Source organism: Strix uralensis, chromosome Z (genome assembly GCF_047716275.1).
Source record: "Strix uralensis isolate ZFMK-TIS-50842 chromosome Z, bStrUra1, whole genome shotgun sequence".
NCBI lineage: Eukaryota > Metazoa > Chordata > Aves > Strigiformes > Strigidae > Strix > Strix uralensis.
The window spans coordinates 79855756-79876572 of record NC_134012.1 but is presented as its reverse complement, the minus strand read 5'-3'; the positions used below and the strand labels follow the sequence as shown (position 1 = coordinate 79876572).

Genomic DNA, 20817 nt, shown 5'->3' with positions numbered 1-20817 from the left:
AAACTATGTATGATAATGATCTTATCAGATCTAAATTAAGGTTTTAATTCTCAGAAGGATAGAGAGTCTATGTAACCAAACCACATCTTCAGATTTACAGAAGAAGAAGGTAAAGCAATGACTTCCAGCCTGGAACAGTGAGGATTCATTCATGTTCGTAGCTAAAAGAGCAGTGCTGAAGCAAGAATATTAGCCACAAGCTGTTGAGCCATGTTCCATTATTCCAGTGCTGTTTCTGAAGAACATTATTCCCTTGCTCTCCTGCTTCTGGAACATGGATTTCTACAGAACACACATGCCTTTTCCTCCTATTCTCTTTGTTAGTCCTGTTGTTACATTGTGGTATAAACACCAGCGTTCAGCTGTTATATGTAGCTCTGTCCTTCAGTAGTTACAAAATCTGTACTTTGGGGGTTAGCACATGCCCATGTATTTTTCAACTGGATAATAAACCTACTTTTTAATACTTCAAGGTTACAGTTGCTACCATTTCCAATTTGGACAATTCTATAAAATTTAGGTACGGAATGCATAGAAGAGAAATCACATACTTTCTGGTGTGCTGCAAATCCATGTGGAGGGGGAAAAAGGTTCTGCAATATACTGGTGTATGTACATGAACATATATGTACATATATGTACATACATACAGATATACAGATGATGCAATTCCTGAGATTTAGGGATGTAAACAGATCCTAAGTTCTCTGAAGCAGGACAGAGGACAACTGGTTCAACAGAGGACAAGGTTCAACACTTCTACAGCTTATAAAACACAACAGGCTCTAGCCTCTTCCTTGGTCACCCAGACTTTAGAGAAACAGCAGCAACATAAGTCTCACACTACCACCAATAAATTTGTGAAGAAAAATCTTAAGACTTTCAGAGACAATGACTTCTTCAAAATAAACCACTTACTGTTTTAAACAACTTCCTAGAATTTTGTTAAATAGTTTCGTAGTAGCTAGCCCACAGCGGTCTCTAAAAATCTACTGCATTATTCAAAGCCTGTATCCAAATTTGCTTACCTACTCACACTTCTACTGACTATCATGTAATTTAAATTTTTGTTTGACTGAAGTTCAAGTAACTTCATTTCCTCAAGGAAAATTGAGGTTAGAAAGAACATTTATGATCTCAGGAATTAAAAAAAAAAATTGAATGAGTCAATGCTAAATTTTGACTGCGAAGTGGTTGTGATCTAAATCATATGGAGACTTGGAGAAGAACTGCCACACAAATCAGTAGGTTTCTTGTCCACTGCTCCCTATCAGCAGTTTTTGAAGAGTGTCTCTATGCAATACATTCTCTATGTGATACATTCAAGACCTATGTAAGAAGTACTACATCAATATTTTTCTCTTCTTTTCCTCCCAACTATGGCCCCTTTTTGTCTTTGTTTTCTCTCCCTATCCCAGCTCTTCATTCCAGTCTGTGAGACAGTCTTCTAGTACTAGCCATGCAAGGATGTCTTCATGCAATACACTGACCCCTGAGCATGCCTCAGTCCCCCTTCCAATGTTGATACAATACACCATGCAGAACTTCTTTGCTTAATTTAATCAGTCCAATTTGCCATCCTGGCTAGCAGTTCTCATCCCTATGCTACTTCCTCCCTTGTGCACGAAAACAGATGGGAGAAGTGATCCAGCTGAAAAATACCTAATTCTGATCCCTTTCTCAGATCCTCCTACATCCCCCATGTGCTGGGACAGAAGAGGGGACCACAAGTCTCTGCAAGCTATAGACCCCACTCTGCCACCAGAAGAAATAAAATCAAACCATAACCTTGTCTATGGAGATAAGTCCAGCAAGATCTGCAGAATTAAGAGACAAAGACTTTTGAAGACTTCCAGGTCTTGACTCCAAACAGCCCCACCAGTGCATAATCTCTTTTCCCCTCACCAATGGCAAAGGACAGGAGAAACAGGGTTTCTCTGAGCTCAGTGGTTGAGTTGTCTGGTTTTTCTGGATAAGCATTTAACACAGGCTTTATTGTCACTTGAGTGGTGATAAGAGAGTAGACTGTAGTCTTCTCACCTTCAGGATGTCATCTAGGGAACTCGTCGTACAAAGCAAACTCAAAAGAACAAGACTATTCCTATTCAACTGCCAGTTCTCTTCTGCATAGAACTATGAAAAACTTACACTGACTCAAAAATAATATGGTCTGATCCTGCAGGCTCTTCACTGTTTCCTTCCCCTTAAACAGGAAACAAAATGTACATTTTTCCTGTTATTATTTTCCGTATTTGAACAAGAGAGATTTAATTTTTTATTCAGCTTTCAAATCTGCTATTCACTCCTTGGTGGGACAAAACAGATTTTCTTTTTCTAAAAAGTAGGAGCATTTAGTTCTTCAGACCTCTTATACGAGTTTGATTTTTCTCTGTTATCAAGGCCTCCACTCAGTTACCTTAAAATATTTAGTTTTTTTCCTCAGGAGAACTTTCTGAAGTACCGTTTTAGTAGAAACAGCTGTACAATCCACACAATTTTTTTGTAGACAAGCACATTAAACTTCACATAAATAACGTAAAATTAAAATGAAGGAAAAAAAAGAGGTACAATAAAAGGGTAGAAGGAGCACTACTAGTTTTTCTGAGTGTCAGAAAGAGCTTATGACACTTCCCCTCAGATATTCAGCTTTACACAAAACCAAACCTCAAAACAGAGTATGGGAGACAATATGTAAAATTGAGGAATGCATTTTTATTTCGTTTTTAGGTTTTATACTCCAGCTTAAATCCTCACCCAACTTATGAAAAAGGACAGAATGTGGTTCACTGCTGATATGACAATACTCATCTAAAAGTCAACAATTTCCCATGAAAGGTTCTGCCATCCTATCTGCAATTAATTACAATATAAAATGAAATCCTAGCAGTCTAAAAAAAATCCCACAAGAGTTCAATCATATTTTAAAAATTCAGATGATTAAAAATTGCAAAGCACCTTTTTTTTTTTTTAAAGAGCAAAATGTATCAATAGATCTATCTGCCTAGCATTTGGACAAGTCTATTACAATTTGTTATTACTGCAGTGTAGTAAATAGAGCATGAGCTCTGATGTCATTATACTTACCATCATACTCTGGAAAATAATCAACTAGATGGGAGTACATAATTTTCTCCTCTAAGAGATCTTTTTTATTTAAGAACAGAATGACTGAAGAGTTCTGGAACCATGGATATGTGATAATTGTTCTAAAGAGTGCTTTGCTTTCTTCCATTCGATTCTGGAATACAAAAGAGTGGAATTTTGGTGGTCATGAAAATAATGTTTAGTTTTTTTTAAAAATAAATTCATGCAATTTCACTTTTATTTAACAAACAGATCCATTTCATGTTTTGCACCTTCCTAACAATATGTAACGTTCCAGTAATTAAATTACAATTAATAAGTAAGCAGTTAATTAACTATGCAGGCATTTTCTTTTTGCAAATTCAACTGCTCAAGCGTAAGTATTCTTTAAAACACGGGTCATGAACATGAAAGCTGGAACAGGTACATTTGTAAAGTCCAAGTATTAACAGTTATGACCAACCAATGAACTGTTGGGTATTGAAATGCATGTGATTCATGGTAGGGACAAGTATGCCACAATAAAACATAATAACCAATTCAAGAACATTATTTATTTTACAGGCCTTCCCCAAACTTGAAATGCAGTTAGATAATTCTTAGAAAGAGATCTGCTTTAAAATAACTGCAAGTTAATCTGGAACCTGAGAACATTTCATCAACACCAAAGGCTTCGGACATAAAATCTTAAAAATCTGTAAATTGCTACGTTTGTTTCTAACATCATTAGCTCAGCATTTACTTTAATTGTTTAACCACTCCTGAAAACCACTTTTCATTATGGCTGAAATGTAAGTGAAGCCTACAGTTCTACTTGTAATACTTCTTTGTCATTGTAAATTATGTTATGATTTGATGCAGTTCTGAAGAACTGTTAGGCTGACATGATCTGGTTAACACAGAGTCAGAACAAACTGAGTTCAAAACAAAGGAATTAACTTACTCTTGTAATTATTATTGAAAGCTGTAGCCCCCTGAAAAAACTTCTTTCACCACCAAACAGGGCTCTGGAGAACAACAGCAAGGAGGTGAATTCTGCGGATTCTGCTGTTGCTCAGCCACGCAACAATCTGTCAGATAACTCAGTTTTGCAATAGTGTACCTTTACTTGCATTAATTTGCATTTTAAAGAGACCGACATAAACATGAAGAATAGGAACTTTGAAAAAACAAACAACAGAAAAACCCCAAAACAAACCCTAAAAAAATTCCATTTTGTAGAAGTTGATGGTTTGGTCTCTTATGTCACCACAGACTCTTCAAGCAATTTATAAAGCTTCACTGCATGCTGCAGTGGTGGGTGAAAATAAATAGCCAAATTCACAGATTGAGAAACTAATGCAGAGAAGTAAAACCTTTGCTTTCTCGCAGTCAGTTTTTATGACTCACATTGATTTCAGTGGTGCTAGGATTTCATTCAAAAAGGAGAACTGAAATGTCAACAGAGCTGAGCACAAAACCTAAGTCCTTAGACTGTTAATCAGACCACCCTTTCTCCTCAACATTCCACATAGCTTTCTTCTTTAAACAAGGCCTTACAGAAAGAAATGGAAACTACAAAGGATATTTTTCACTATTACAGCTTGATGAAAAAGAGAAGGCAATGCAAACTTACAAACTACTGTTTAAATTATATAAACTCATTAACACTGGATATCTTCTAATGTGACACTCAGAAGGTGAAACAGCATCATGACTCAATGAGCCATCTTCTTTCACAGTAAATTTATAAGCTACTGAAAACTTAGTAAGAAAAATGCACAGAAAGCACAAAAAGATTACTTATCTAGAGTAAGTGTTCCTGCTTTTCACAAAGTATTTTCATTTAATGCTGCTTTTTTTCCATATACATAACACAGAATTGCAAAGACAAAATAAATGAATTGGTTTGGATAAATTTATGACCTTTCCTCCAGGAAAGCTCAACAAAACTGTGTTTTGCAAACACTGTTATTAGACCCAGAGCACATTTTCATTTTCTGTTTGAAAGGGATGCCAAACAAGATGAAGAAGAAAAGGCATGCAGAATAAAGCTACACTGACATCATGCCTACAATAATCTCTGGCGTCCTATCAGCTAAAACATTAACTCAGTAAGTGCTGTGTATCACAAAAGTACCAGAATATATACACAATAAAGGACAAAATATTGTGTCTTCAATGTAAGAAGAATACATCGTGTATTGTACATCATTTATGAATTCTGTGTAATATGAACTGCAAGTCACAGAGTTACTTTTTTCCTATTATAAATTTATAAATGTCTCTCAAGTCTTGATTGAGGCATCTGACTTAAATCTCTCTTTGACGAGATACCTACTAAGGATTCCACTCAACAGACAGCTCAGAGATGAAGCAGGTTTCCATAATTTCAAAGGTAGTTCAATTAATTCAAAACCCATCTGCCATACCAAAAAAGGTTACTACTAAGGAGTCAGTGTAAAAGAGCTGCTTCAGAAAAAATAATGTTATATCAAAGGAAATAAATAGCCTTCAGAAATTTATGGAAGTGGTCAATATACGCAGTCTAACACAACTGAAAGAAACACTCAACTGATTTAGAAAAAATACATGGTTCAGGATGTCAGTAACTGAAGTCAGTAAAATACTACCAGATTATCCCACCCTCATTCACTTCACTCTATTCTTTAGTATAGTCAAAGTTTCATTTCATACAGAAGCCACTTGCCTCCAAAAGTCATCCGGTTAACTATATTTCCAAGAAGAGCCAGGCTAACTCTGAATCTATTCCTGATTCTGGGAGAACAGGCTTTAAAGAGGCAACAGCAGTAGACTGTTGCCCTTGTTGATTTTGTATTAAATTATCCATTCCTAAACAAAATTAACTGGAAGTCAGAGAATTGTGGGAAATTATAAAAAATGCACATTACATTGTCAGAGCCCACTGAAGTAGAATTATTTCTTATGGTACAATGATCTTGCCTCATACAGTCATACCAGATGAGGATACTGGGAAGGTAAGACACTAAAGTATTGTGCGCCAAATGGTAGCTCTGAGGAACAGTAACTATCTTGGTATAGGGATTATTTCAGAGTGTACCTCACTACAGAATGGCTCTTACTGCACCTCCATCTCCAGAATGAAGAGAACAGCAGGGATTAAGACATCAGGAAGGCTGCAGACACATTTTCTAAGGAGTGGCAAAGGATGACAAGCTAAATCAGTTAAGAAAAAGGTCACTCTCCTTAAGATCCATAATTGACAGGTCTACAAATTTCTGTGATCCTTCTCAAGGAAAAGACTACTCAATGCTGTGTTCTGCCCTTACAACAGAAGCATCGAAAAAAGACTTAGGGTACTACTGGTTATCTTCTCTGAATGTATGTCACATTGCAATGTTCCGGAGACAAATATGCCTTCACAAAAGATGTATGTAGTAGATGATACTGCTAGAACCTTAAAAGATCAGATCAGACAATTCCAGGGATTCAATGGAGATTTCATATCACTCGTATATTTAAGAGGTGTCTTGCAAAGCCTTGTAAAGATATTAATCGAGACAATTCCTTTTCAGTTCATTGCATGACATATATAACATTATGTATATATTACTAAGTGACTGCTACGGTCAATGCTATTTCACTGGAAGAAAACCTTAATCTTCGATGCAATGGTGTCATGAAGGAATTGTGCATGGGCTTATCTTTTTCTCTGATTTTATCAGGTGGTCTAATAAAATTATTGCCTCCTCCTACAGATCTTGCTTATTTTAGCATTTGTGTTGTCCATGGGGACCCTCTGAATGAAAAATGTCAGTTCTATCTGACACCATCATAAATTACAGGTCTGTTACTGCAGTCATATGTCACGCTAACATCACAGTTGTCAAACCAAGGAAACCCAAAATCCGTAACTGAATATCAACTCTGGGTTTTGGGGTTTTTTTCAGTTCTTTTTTAACTTCATAATGCATAGACCTAATAATAGTAGCTTAGATGAAAACCCAAGGGGACTCAAAGGAGGGGAAAAAACCTACCAAATAGACATCCCAGTTCACACCCAGGTTGGGCGTTTTTTACTACTTCTTCCTGCCTCCTCTTAGTACCATGAACTGCACTTACTGTATGCACAATACTACCAAAGTATAAGAAAACAAAGTACTTAACATGCCCTAAAAAGAAGACAGATACTCACTGTATATTGACCATACCTGTATCTTCTGTTGGTGTGTAGTCATAACATAATAAAACCTTCCCTCCCTGTAACTCACACCTTCAGGTGAGTGGTTTTTCCATAACTGAGACCCTCCTCAGCAAGTAAATAAAAATGCTTACCAGTTGCCTGAATTACAGGAAATCTCATTAGCTTCTTCCCTTTTCCTGTCTTTAAGAGGAAAGTAGACAGTATTTCATTAAATACATACTAAATTCTCAGCCCTTTTTAAAAAAGTGTCCTGAAAGCCAGCACTGTAAACTTGAAGTTAATATGTATCATTACAAAAAACAACCAGCCTCTGTGGCTTCTCCTTTTGGAACTGTCCCACACATTGAATCAAAACATTTGTTTTTCATAGTTTCTGTTTTAACAGAGAAGAGTCAGAAAGTTTAAAAGAAGGCAAAGGCACAACAAAAGAAGCACAGAGATGAAATGTTATAGCTTCAATACTAATGGAAAGTGATGGACTTCCTAGGAAAACACTGCAATCTGTATTTTGAATTTAAGGACCATTACTGTAAACGTGCCGCTAGCGAACTCAGCATAGTTATAATGAAAAGCAAGTGCAGTCAGCTTATGCGAGGGTTGCGGATAAATAGCCAACACAAGGTCTCAAGATGAACGTTAAGAATGAATTTCTTACATTATTGACATGAAAAGAAGCTGGATTCAGGAAAGTTCTTTAGCACAATTCTAATTATAGATATGTATGTACTTCTGCAAAGCTACTCCTTTGCTTCTCGTTAGGCTTAAGTCAAGCTCTTGCTGTCAGATGCTGTATTAGGAAAGGAGTAAGAAAGTATCATATGCTCTTCTATTTCCAAGCAGCTCTTCCCAAAAGGCAACCTTCTACACTCTCTGCACTAAGACATTGGGACACTTATATGTGGAGACGAATTTTGCCTTTATTTCACCAGAAACTACTAATTATAAAATTAGAAACAGTAACTTACAGTTTAGTTCCAAAATCAGACTCTTCATATAATACTGCTACTCCCAATATACTCTCAGGGTCTGGCTACCCAGATGGCTTCTGAGTAAGGGCTAGGTCTACCAGTGGTAAAAACACTACCATTAGATGAGAGCAGTTACTATCATAACCTAAGAGAACATAGAGAGCATGATTATGTACATACACATCAGCAGGGGTGCTGCTGCTCTGCTGATAATGTTAAGCACTATACAACACGAAGTAGTAACAACCTCACCTTTAATTTGTTTAAATGTAAACAGCTGTTAGCGCTCACAGTGACTGTCACACACCTTCCACTGAAATGGCAGTGGAGTATTGACTCTGAAATGTTGGCTGAAAGGCATCTCTAGAGTTCATGTTTAGTTTTTCATTCAAGTAGAACTACTGACAACATGGGAGCATGTCAGTCATGGATTTGTCTTGACAAGTCTTGAAAGCCTGTACAGATGCAGATCTCAATACCTCTCTGTTTTCCCTGTCCCACTGCTAAATGAACACTCAAGGGAAAACTGTTTCCTAATATACAGCCTGAACTTCCCAAGCCACAATCTGTCATATTGCCTACCTAGAAAAGCTTGGCTCCATGGCACACTTGAAACTCTTCAAATACTTGTTCCAAGTATTAGTGTCCTCTTCACCAGACTAAACAAGCTCAGGTTCCTCACCCTGTCTTCATAGGATATGGGCTATCACAGTTTATGTGATTATGAAATCATATGTTATTTCAATTATTTCAGAGGGAAATGGAAGGGAATTGTATTAAGGATGGTGAACAGACATTTTGGTATTTTGGCATTCAGATGTGTACTGTGTAGATGTTTTGCAAGAATTGAAAAATGGTCTAGAGATTTTTAAGTAGATTTTATCTGCTTGAGCAGATAAAGTAATGTAGGTCCTGGGTTCACCACAACAAATTAAGCAGTCTAACATGGCTTCACTATTTTGTTTTAGAATGATTCAAGGATTAATCAAGAAATATGAAGCAATTCATTTTTTGGCTAATCAATCTCTGATTAACCTTCTGCAGTCTTTCATCTCTCTCTTTATCCAATTTTTAAGAGCAAATCAGCTTTTATGGATGTCATGGCAGACTTGTTCCAGAAGTAATTTCTCCAACAGTACTGCTTGTTATTCTCTAAATTTCTCTTAAACAAGTTTTCTGTTGCTAATGATAGCTCATTCCATTGCACACTCACCATTTGCCTTTATTAAACATATATGCAACATTACTGCCATAATACTTTTAATCAGTTTAATTAAAGAATGTTTGACAAGATGAAATTGATGAATTACTGTTCTGAAAAACACTTATCAACAGGATGCACTTCTTATGTAAGAAGCAACTCCATGTTACAGTATTTTTACTGGAAATAGTGATAGGACTACAAGGAGTATAGAAAAAAGCCAGCATCAGGGATCTGACCTTCTGTCAGATGCAACGTAAAGGAAGCCTTGCCAAACCAAGCAGGATGGTATTGCTCTTCGAAAAGAGGACAGGAAGAGGGGGGAGGCAGTATTCAGTAGTTTGTTCAAGCAAACTGATTTTATGAGCCAGCTCTACCTCACCAAATTGCTTTCACAAAAATCTTATTTCAGTTTCAACGGAAAAGGCTGTAGACAGAAACTTGTGAATAAATACAGTACAGAAATGTGCAGCTGGAGCTGGCTCAAGGCATTCTCAGTAGCCGACAGCCATTCTCAGTAGTGATGCCAACCTTCACAGCAACCCCCCTCCGATAGCAGCAACAGCTCATCGTGGCCTCCCTTACTCTACAGGGAGCTGGCACATGGAAAATGAGCAGCGGAATAACTGTTTTCACCATCCTCTAAGATCTGCTGGCCTAGGCAACTACTCTGCTCTGCTTATGTCTGCAGTCAGTCCCAAATTGCATAAGGATATATTGATATTGCCACCATTTACTCCATTTTTCTCTTTATGATATACAGATGCCAACGTAAAATTCTCCCATCCTCCACACAACCTGACACTGTCTCCAGAACAATGTAAAAATACCATCATGAAACACAGAATAAAAAATACAGCAGACAAACTCCACAACTGAATAGAGATTTGTTAACTATAAACAGATCATATAATCTTGGACAAGATTATTCCAATTTCTTATTAAACACCAAGAAAAAACACCGTACTTATTCAGGAATCATGGGACTGTCCAGTTTTATGATTAGAAACATGTTTTTATGAAACATAAATAAAAATAAAATGAAATTCTTTCTACCACGTACCTCTTATTGTATTAAAGATTTTATGCTGTGAAGTTTTTATTAAGATGGATAAACATTAGCACAAATATACAAACCATGCTTTCTCACATTTTTATCCAAATGCAAACTCTTATTCTTCCTCATTTTTAACAGATTTTAAAAAAGAGTGTGCTTTCTTCCACGGTTTTTTAATCTTATACTTTCAGTTTTCATGTTAAAATTACATATTTCTAGTTTGGCTTTATGAATTGAAATTCTTTTTGCTATCTGTTGCTCTGGAAAAACATGCAATTACTCCTGTAATTACAGAAATAATAGAACTGGCATAATTTATCAGCACTTGACTTTAAGTCAAATCCTGAGAAATACCCGAAGAGCACTAAATAGCATTTAAAAGCTCTATCAGTTGGTACTCAGTGAAGGGGAAGCAGCATTTCCCAGCTAACAAACGTACTGCTCTGACAGAAAAGACCAACTATAATATTAAACAGTACAGAAGCAGTAGTGGAGTTTCACCCATTACTGTTTTTATGATTGTCTAGAGTGGCATCTAGTGGGCATACTGTAACTTACATATTGAATGAAAAATGTAGTAATTAATTTTTCTTAAAAATTGTAATTTAAATAGTGTCTGTTAACACAACTAGGAATTCACAGATTTTGAGGGACTGAATTTTGTTGAAATGATGTGAGAGAAGGTGGTGAGGAGGTGAACAAGATGCATTTTTCAGTCAACAACTTGCACTGTGTATACAACTACATTTTTTGCTGGTAATAAATGTTTGAGTGAGAGGGCATTCAGAGCCAGTAACTGTAGAAGAGGAGGCAGTGATGCAAGAGAGCTTCAGATAAAAAACCCCAGGGGTTCATATTTCAGAAGTTGTTTAGTATCACAGTAATAGACTATTATTTTACATGACAAAATCTTGTGCATGTGAATGTTTTTTGTGTGAAAGCCTACATTAATTAGGAATGTCTCCATTTTCCAAATAAGACTTCCAGCAATTATTTAAGTAGAAGCACTGTCTGGCTGCACAGAAAGACCTACAGTGTATTCCTTGGCTAGAAATTTAATAGAGCTGCTACGTGAAAGTTGGGAAATAACAGAGGAAATCAGAAAGTGGGAGGTAAGTGCAGAGTCCTCCACTATGTAAAGAAGTAAAACTGGAAGCACTTCAGATTTTTGCCACCAGTATGAAGTATAATGTTGCAGTTATACTGCTGTAACTAGCCATCTAAGAAAAAACTACAATGGTTGTACAAATATTTTGATGAATAACTCAAATGCAGTAAGAGACAACTTCAGACACAGAGATCAGGAAAAATTCCTTAATTTTCTTCAATGGTCTTCAATCTTTCTGCAAACTAGCCTGACAAAAAAAACCTGCTGGTAGACGACTGAGAAGACACTGCTGTAGGTGAGAACTGTTTTTTTAAATTACCTGGGAGAGGAACTCTCACCTCTCCAACAACTTAAATTTGCAACACTGCACTGGCAAATGTATGTACCTAGAAGAGGGAGAGATGAACCAAATGACAGCAGAAATCCATCAAATCAACATGTTCAACAACTATAAAAGCATAAAAATACTGTCCAAAAAGAAGTAATCCAAAAAGTGGTCAAGAAACATGGTCCAAACATTGCTGTCAAGTATTTAAGTTAAAAAAATCGTTGTTAAATGAATTTTGATGAAATAACATGAGTGCCAGAATAATCAGTTTTTCATGAATACTTAGGTATTTTTGAGAAAAGTGGGTCAAAATATTTAAAAATTAAGTTGTCATTGAAAAAGACCCTTTTCTGGACAGTTTTGACACTGGTTACTGAAAAAAATAAGTGGCAGTCGTCTTTACCAGCAATTGCTGCCAACAGCAACATTTACCAGCAGCATTTCTGGCAGCCTCTGCAATCGGGTTCACCATCATTCAACCCCCATTTCCATTATGAATCACCCACTTTAACAAAAGAGAAGCAGGCTCTGGTTCTTCCTTATGCAAATGATTCCCAGTACTGATACTTTACATTCGAAAGGTTCTTTATCCACAAACTAAAAGAAAATACATATGCATATGGGTGAACAGGTATGAAAAGATACAATACACGCAACAACAAGATTTGGCACAGGTGGTTAATGTGTTATTTTCTCTAGTTTCCAAATAAACAATGAGCTCTGGAGATTTTATTTCCCATGGAAATAACATTCTTAAATAATTAGGAAGACCATCTGAGGATTTTAATTCTATCTAGGAGTTCATATTATCCCTCTGCCCTATGCTCAATTGTTCTGGATTGCTGAATGTTGATGGAAAAAAGCAGGCAACTAAAGTATTATGTTTATTCATGATGCAGAAAAAGAGAAGTGCTCTCATCTTAACCTTGTTTTCTTTCAGCCTTCATGCTAAGCCATGTAGGACTAGCCTGTGAATAAGGAACACAAAGTGCTGGAAGAGAAGTGGAAGCATGCCCAGTTGTGAACAGCAAGATAGGTCTGATGAAAAAATGAAATACATGCTTCAGATAACTGCCTCCATAAAGAGTGAAAGTATTCTGAACTCTGTGGCCTCACGCCATTTCTTATTTTTGTACCACATCAAAAGAAAGTGCGACTGGAACATTTTTGTCACCCGTTAACAGATCGCACTGATGAACACTACAGAAGGTCCATCTAGGCTTTGGATACTTACCTATTTTGCAGATGTATTTTGTCCAGATTCGTCCAGATAAACATGAGCATGTGTATCTGTATCTACATACCTGTACCTACACACACAAATGAGTTCACAATAAGAATACCTACCCTGGGTTTCATGTAATTATCTTCAAGTAATTTTAATACATTAGACTTTAACTGGAATACTTTTTAACAAACCAAGTAATGTTGTTCCTTTCTACTTGCGACAACCTAAGAATAATGAAATTTTCCATCAATCAAAAGAACTGACATCCTTGCACAGTGCCTTTATTCAGTACTTGAAGCACAAAAACATCACAGAAAACCACCCCACAAAGTTCCTTCAGTTTCCACTGCAGTTATAGCTGAAGTACTGAAGCCCTCATTTTCTAAATATCCTGGTTTGCCTTCATACAAGTGCTACTTCTGATAAAATCACAAGACAGTTCTTCAGTATAAATGAAGTACTGTGAAGGTAACTTCAGATATCCACCATCAAATAAAGTAGGGTTCTTCAGGATTTTAAAGAAGCTATGGCAAAACCTTATGGTATGACCACAAAGATGCTTCCCAAAGAAACAAACAAACAAAAAAATCTTTCACTTGTGAAACTATGATTTTACTACTTGGAATCACAGAATAATTTATGTTGGAAAGAATCATGGAAGTCATCTATCCAACTTGCTCCCAGCAGGACTTTGTCATTAGATCAGGTTGCTCATGGTCGTGTCCAGTCGAGCTCTGAACATCTCTCTCCAGGAAGGAAATCCTATCCATCTAAGCAACTGATTCTACTTCACTCGCTCACATGTAACAACCTCTTTCAGCCCTCATGATGTATGAACACCAAGCTACACACAGTTTTACTGAGGGCCACTGTATTTACAGACTATTCTCAATATGTTCACATCTCAAAATAAAAACGTTATGTTTTCCTACCACTAGTGCCATGTAGATGTCTGCTACTGGTAAATGAACCTGCTATTCCAGTTTCAAGAAAGCTAGACCTGATGGGGGATCACAGTTCCACTATGCACCTAAGTAAAAGCCACTGCTTTAAAAGTTTATAAATTCAGGATAAATCTGTAAGAAAATGGGATGCTGAACATAAAATAAGAGAGCATCAAGTTATAGCGGCGGAATTCTCATCAGTGAAAGCAGCAGCCTTCACACAACTCTGCTGCACCACTGCACATTACACAGCAGCAATACAGCAGGTTTAAGCAAGTTCCTGGGGAACTCTTTCTCTTCAGAATGAGAATGGTAACACATGCAAAAGTATTTTTTGGAATATTTTAAAAATAACTGATCAAAATGATTCAACCTGGTTATCATATCAAGTTAGATGATGCCGGTCCTTAAAGGAGACAAACTATTTGGTTCCATGTGGTAAGGAAGTGAAAGCCAGAGGACAGATGAACACAAGGCAGAAGGAAGAAGTTAGGAAAATTATCTTTATGGCATCATTTTTGTGGATATCCATTGACTGATATTGCATTTGTCAAGATCAGAGAAAAGACAGATCCTAGATAATAGTTTAGCATGTGTTAAAGGAGGATACACAGGAAGTAATGGCAATATTAGACGTAAATTAAAGACACGTGTCTAGGATTTTTTAAGCCAATGAATCAATTTTGCTATTATTTTAAAAACACAAAATTCTTAAGCCATTCCAGCCTGCTTCATACATTACAAACATTTTCAGCAAGAACTGCAATCTGGGACCAAACCTGTAAATACATGAATTATAAGGAGGTGGTACTTTCTACAAAACTTTAATGCAAAATGGATGACAACTCCGATGATTAAAGGGAAGGAAATATTGGTTTAAGAGAACTTCAGTTACACATTATGTTAAAACTTATAATTTTGGCTGCAGCTAAATCAAATAATTTATTAAGACAGTGCAAGCTTTAAAAAGCCAAACAAAAGCTTAAAAATCAAGCTTTAAAACAAAACCTCTTAAAAAAAGATCAGTGTTCTACTTGACAAGAATCTTCTCCTCTTCTGATTAAAAAAGCCAATAATGGTTCTTAATAAACCCTTTAAAAGGCTTGCAAATTACCTGTCTGGATAGCATATATAAATGAATTAGACCTTAACAGTAAAACTGGTTCTATTTGCTTTGCTATTTAAGGTCAGAGAAAACCCAACCAGAAAACCCCACCCATGAAATACAAGTTTTTTACGTTAATGTTACTATTTTAACAAAGATACATTTCAATGATTCTTTTATATGTAATTTCATTCATCAATGAAAAGAAATTGCTTAACAAGTAAAATAATGAAAAAACATTGTTTTCCTAAGGCATAGAGATGCATAGATATTTGTAAGTATACAGGATACGTAGTATGTATTTATAATGCTGAGCATTAGTGAAATTCCTTACTCAAAAGTCGAAGTGGAAGGAATATTAGTCATAAATATTATCAAGATTTATCTCCAATCCTGTTAAAATATCGTATTTTACAACTGTATTTCTTTTTTTTTTTTTTTTTTTTTAAACCAGAATGTATCAGCTCTGACCAAAATAATCTAAACTGGACTTTTTCCCCCAATTTATTTTGTGCAGTGGATGTTCAGATACTCATATTGATTTACTTTTGAAAATTATCTTTTATCAATGAATACTTTATGCTGTCCAATGCCTCTGTAGCTTTGCAGCCTCTGATGATACCTCAGGAAAGATAGTATTTTTTGACAGCTGAGAAAATTTCTAAATTTCACTTAGCCTATTAACCCATTAATTTAGCTGCACTGAGGAAGTTGTACCCTGCCTCTTCTGCTTTTCCTCTGGGAACACAGAAAAAAGAAAGTTCTCTACCCATAAAAAGCCCACATTTTCATAACCGCCATAAACCTATACAAGCTATATGATATCATATACTCCTGAAGACTTTTAGTGCACTAATACAGAAGGAAAGTATGTGCAAGCATCATAAATACCGTCCTTTATTTTGCCATTTCCAAGTACTTAATAAGTCTGCAAAGATAATGAAAACCTATTTTTTATGAAACCAGATTTCACAGGTATACTGTGATGTCTCTAGTCCTTCACTAACTGCAAGTGATTACTGGTTCTCTTATAAAGCTGGAACTTGTTTTTGCATTTACTGCACTAGGACAATTTTATATGTTTATATGAAATTTTATATGTTTAGAACAGCTACCTGTGACTTGTATTTAAACACAGCATATCCAGGAATATGAATTAACATTCTTTATCTAGAAAAAATCCTTTATTTAATAAAACCAGTTAATTTAAAAAATGGCAAAGTCCTAAACTGTGTTTTTTGATAAAACTTCTCCAGAACTGCTGGTATAATTCAGAGCAAAAGCCTGACTTAGAGGACATAATACATCATAATACGTCAATTTACCAGAGATACGATTCCTTCACTGTTTACCTCACCTCTAATTACACCAGACTTTTCTGAAGAAGTGAAAAGGTCAAACATCTGATAATTTAACGTATAACATGTTCTCCTTGGTCACATCATATGAGACTGGGGGCCGATTTACTTAATTTACAGTACTATTAATGTGATTAGTATATTATGTCCTCTGGATCAAATTTTGTCCTCATTTCTACCAAACAAATCCAGACAGACTTAGTGTTTTATTAAGGGCAGAATTCGGAACACTTAGCTATATCTCCTTTTACACCTATTTAAGAAGAGAAAGGCATTTCAAATCTGTACATCATCCGAAGTTTTTGAAAGATATGTTTAAATACACTGTCCTGACCAATTCTTCTTGTTTTTTATTTATGCACCAAACTCAGATGCTTACTTATGTACAATCTAGACACATACTTAAGAGAGGAGAGAAGACATTGTTTCTGAGTACTGCCCATTAGAGGAATCATAGTTAAAACAAAGTTGGATGGCTACACGTGCTTTTCTGCAGGATTGAAGCCCCCAACTCTTTAGCTGCAGATCTTTGTTACAGTAGTGCAATGTCATGGATGTATTATTTAAGGGTCATCCTACACAGGACTCTGAATAACAGGCTGTCTGAACACTCATCTTATTTTCCATGTATGATGTCCCCTTACAGAGAAGTTATAATATATCCCTCAGAACTTTTAATACTTAACTACTCCTAGGGCATGAAGACAGAAACAGTTCCCCATATCCCACATATACCCAGTGGGTAAAAGACCTTGAGAGACACTAGCAAAGACTCTCAACTCAGTATAGCCTCATCTGATTTATTATCCCAATTTATTTCTCTTGAATAAGCTAAACAAGTGAAGAAATGGATTTACAACTGAGAGTCTATCAGGCACTATATTTTGAAATACAAATCAAGAGTGTTAAGGGCTCTAAACCAGTTTCATAATGATGGTCATATAAACACATATGCACCGAATGGCAAATAATAGTTCTTAAAGATTTATGTTTACTCATGAAAATGAGATTAATGAAAAAATGTATTAACTAAAAAGAATGCCACAAATTATTTAAAGTATGGTTTTCTTTGTAAAAACATACTACGAGGAAAAAGACTTCAGGCAATAACATGCAGTGGACTAATTAGAAAATGAAAGTAGGCCATGTTACAAAAATCGTACTGTTTAATCAGGCTATGAGAGCAATGCAAAGGGAGTAGCAGAACACTGCAAGTTGTCGAGTCAGAGCTTTTAACTTCAGTAAGAGGCACACAGATCAAAGAAGGATTAAATTCTATCATAGTATCGCACTGATGGCACAAATACGAAGAAATTAGGGCATTTATGCACACCCTCTCACTTCAGTGCTAAGATTTTAATACTGTTTCACAATTTAAAGGTAACTGCGAAAAGTATCTCTTGGCTGATTACCAAAGTCTCCAAGTTAAATTACTGTCTTCCCTATTGAGCTTGTCACACCCCAGTGAAGAACAGAAATACTTTTTTTGGGGTAAATGTCTTAATTCAAGGTGTCAACTAACACATTTAAAAGGTTTTAAACCTTTTCCCATATTTCTGCCACACCCACATTCAGACAAACTATGCTTTGCTTCATGTGTAATAAATAAATCCATTCTTCTCCCAGGTGTTCTGGGACTGCAATGTTTAGAGATACAGGGGAAGGAAAAGGAAAGGAAGAAATCAGTGCTCTGGTATACCAAAACAAAATCTAGACAGACTGACTACAGTTTGCTGAAAGCCAAAACAAAGCTGCCCAGATGGGTGCTTAGCTGTAAGACGGTCTGGATCCATCCCAGAGCTAGAGGAACACAGGCCTAAGGCTGCTGGAAAGCACTACTACAGTATGTATGTATGACTTGAAAACAAAAATGGGTTTCAATCACAGTTATGAACATATTTTAAACTGAAAGACAAAAAGATTCAGAACTTTTCCACTGTTGTTAATAAGAAACATGAATAGCAGCGAGGTGGAAGAACCATCTGCAAGACAATGAGGAGTTTTACAGCTTTTGTCTCCATGAAGTGTTTTGAAAGTGAATACCTGAAAAACCGAAACAGCTTTATGAATAAAGTGATCTTTTTCATAATAGTTGAAAAGTAGTTACAGAAAAGCTATCACAACTTTAGGTATCACTTCAGTCATTGGAGAACCCAAAATATAAATGAAGTCTTCAGTCAGATGTTCTATTCAGTTCACAACATGTGAACCATTTACCTTATGAGAACACAGAGCAAGATTGTATACACCAAATGATTCAGCCTAGGAAAATACTACTCCACCTTCTACAGTAGTGATGCTCTAGGTCATGATCTGAAGTTACCTGACAAACCAGACCAAGGGTCTGAGCAAGCCACCTAACTAGAACAGGATACAGTTAAGGATATAGTTAACAGGGAGCCTGAGTCTGGCAAACCTCTCCCTATGAGACAGTTCCTACGAGAATTTCTCCCTGTGAGAAAGACAGTATGAAAACACAGTGATAAATAGCTAACATCAGGAACTATTCTGGATAGTTAGAAGAGCATGTGAAAGTTATCATAACTAATTTTTTTTATAGGATTTCCAATATATTTTGTTTTGACTTCTATAATTAAAATGCTTAATACTTCTGTGCTGACTTAGTGGCTAAAAAGAATAACAGAAACAGAAAATGACAGAACCAAACATTTCTGGCTTGGCTTGAAATAAGCCAAGTCTGAGTTCTCTTTTTATCTACACGTGCCTAGCTTCCAAAATTACAAGAGATTAAGTTGGTACAGATTACATTATCATTTTTATAAATTCAGCATTGAATGATACACTTGATTACATAATTAATGTAATGGTATTTTTCTTTTATGGAAAGACTATAAATGTGAAAGCTTTCAGAGCTCCTAGACTTCATTAAACAATGAATCCTGAAGAAAGTTCAGCATACAAACATGGATGTCCAGGGACACCTGTTTTACCTTGTATGTCAACCATTCTCCTAAACAGTGAAATCAACTTGTATGCAGCCATGAATAACATTCACATGTTTTCTTTTTTTCACCTAACTTTTGTAAGTATGTGTTAAAAGACTTGCACAGGACATCCACAGTGAGTAACTCATAGAAGTTTGATGAATAACTTAGAATAGTCCTCAGGAAAGAAAAGATCTAAACATTAAATACCTCCCTACTCTGTAAAACTGCATCCAAAATACTGAATACTAGTGTTCTTTACCCCCTCCACTCATCCACTTTCTTCTGTTATTTTTTGAAATAAAAATACAATATACATCCTATGCTTTAAGTCAAAGGAATGAAGTTTACTACATTAGCGTCTGTTCTAGCGAAGAATACGTACATTTTGTCTTCATTTCCACCAACTGTTTTTGTGGCTCTGCCACATAACACTAACTACATAAATAGGTACACCAAGAACATTTCTCTATATTCAGCTGTATTCCCCTTCAACACAAAATAGCCAGGTTTCTTTGAATACTCCATGGAATGGACCAGCTTTGCCATATTTGAAGATTGATCCGCTCCTCCCCCCTTGATCCCTGCAGTGCTTCTCAGTCCATTGGGTGCAGTAGTGTATGACTGCTGGTAGATGCATTTGGAAAACACTTGTGACTGGATAAATAAAGTTTTTTTTTTTTTTAACTGGTGCTTTTTTGCTGATGCTTACTTACCTCATTGTCTGACTCCACAAGCACTTGATCATATTCACTAAGAGCTACCAGGAACATGATAGATGTGACATTTTCAAAGCAATGTATCCATTTTCTTCTTTCTGATCGTTGGCCTCCTACATCCACCATCCTGCAAAATTAACATCCACATCAACTCATGAATACCTTAACAGATAAACACACAAACACACACACGCTGATAAAATTCAAGAATTTAGTTGAAAACAGTTTGGTTTGTTTTTCTTAATGATTTTTTCCATTGATATTTAATGGAATCTGTTGTAAGCAGACAGTTAATCATACTTGCTTCTAAATCTGATGTTTAAATTATTGTGGGTCTCAAAACCCTCAGACTTCTGAGATATCAAGGTCTCATGAGCCATGATTTGGCAATGGATGCCCTGTGTATTCATCAGAAACAGATGTGAACAGAACAGACTTGGTGGTCTGCCTTTCTCCCCCCCAAATTACCAGAGTAAAAATTCCCAACTTGTTAAAGCTGACCCATTTTAAGACAACAAACATAATACAGTAAGTATCTACTAACATTTTTAATAGCCAAAATTAAAATTCAAACTTACTTGCAGTGTATTCCCACTTCATCCTGTGT

The 20817-nt window shown here is 36.0% G+C and overlaps 1 protein-coding gene across 4 annotated transcripts in view; it reads right to left on the bottom strand.

Moving 5' to 3' along the window:
* LOC141938421 (guanine nucleotide-binding protein G(q) subunit alpha) overlaps positions 1 to 20817 on the bottom strand; it is a 146830-nt gene that overhangs the window by 8134 nt on the left and 117879 nt on the right. For all 4 annotated transcript variants that reach the window (XR_012627275.1, XR_012627276.1, XM_074857297.1 and 1 more), the window contains 2 exons: positions 20208 to 20337; positions 3085 to 3238 (listed from right to left, as the gene is read on the bottom strand). Coding sequence is in view for 2 of the 4 variants with exons in the window: in XM_074857297.1 (XP_074713398.1) it covers positions 3085 to 3238; positions 20208 to 20337 (284 nt within the window). In the remaining 2 variants the exon portion in view is untranslated. The remainder of the gene's footprint in view (positions 1 to 3084; positions 3239 to 20207; positions 20338 to 20817) is intronic.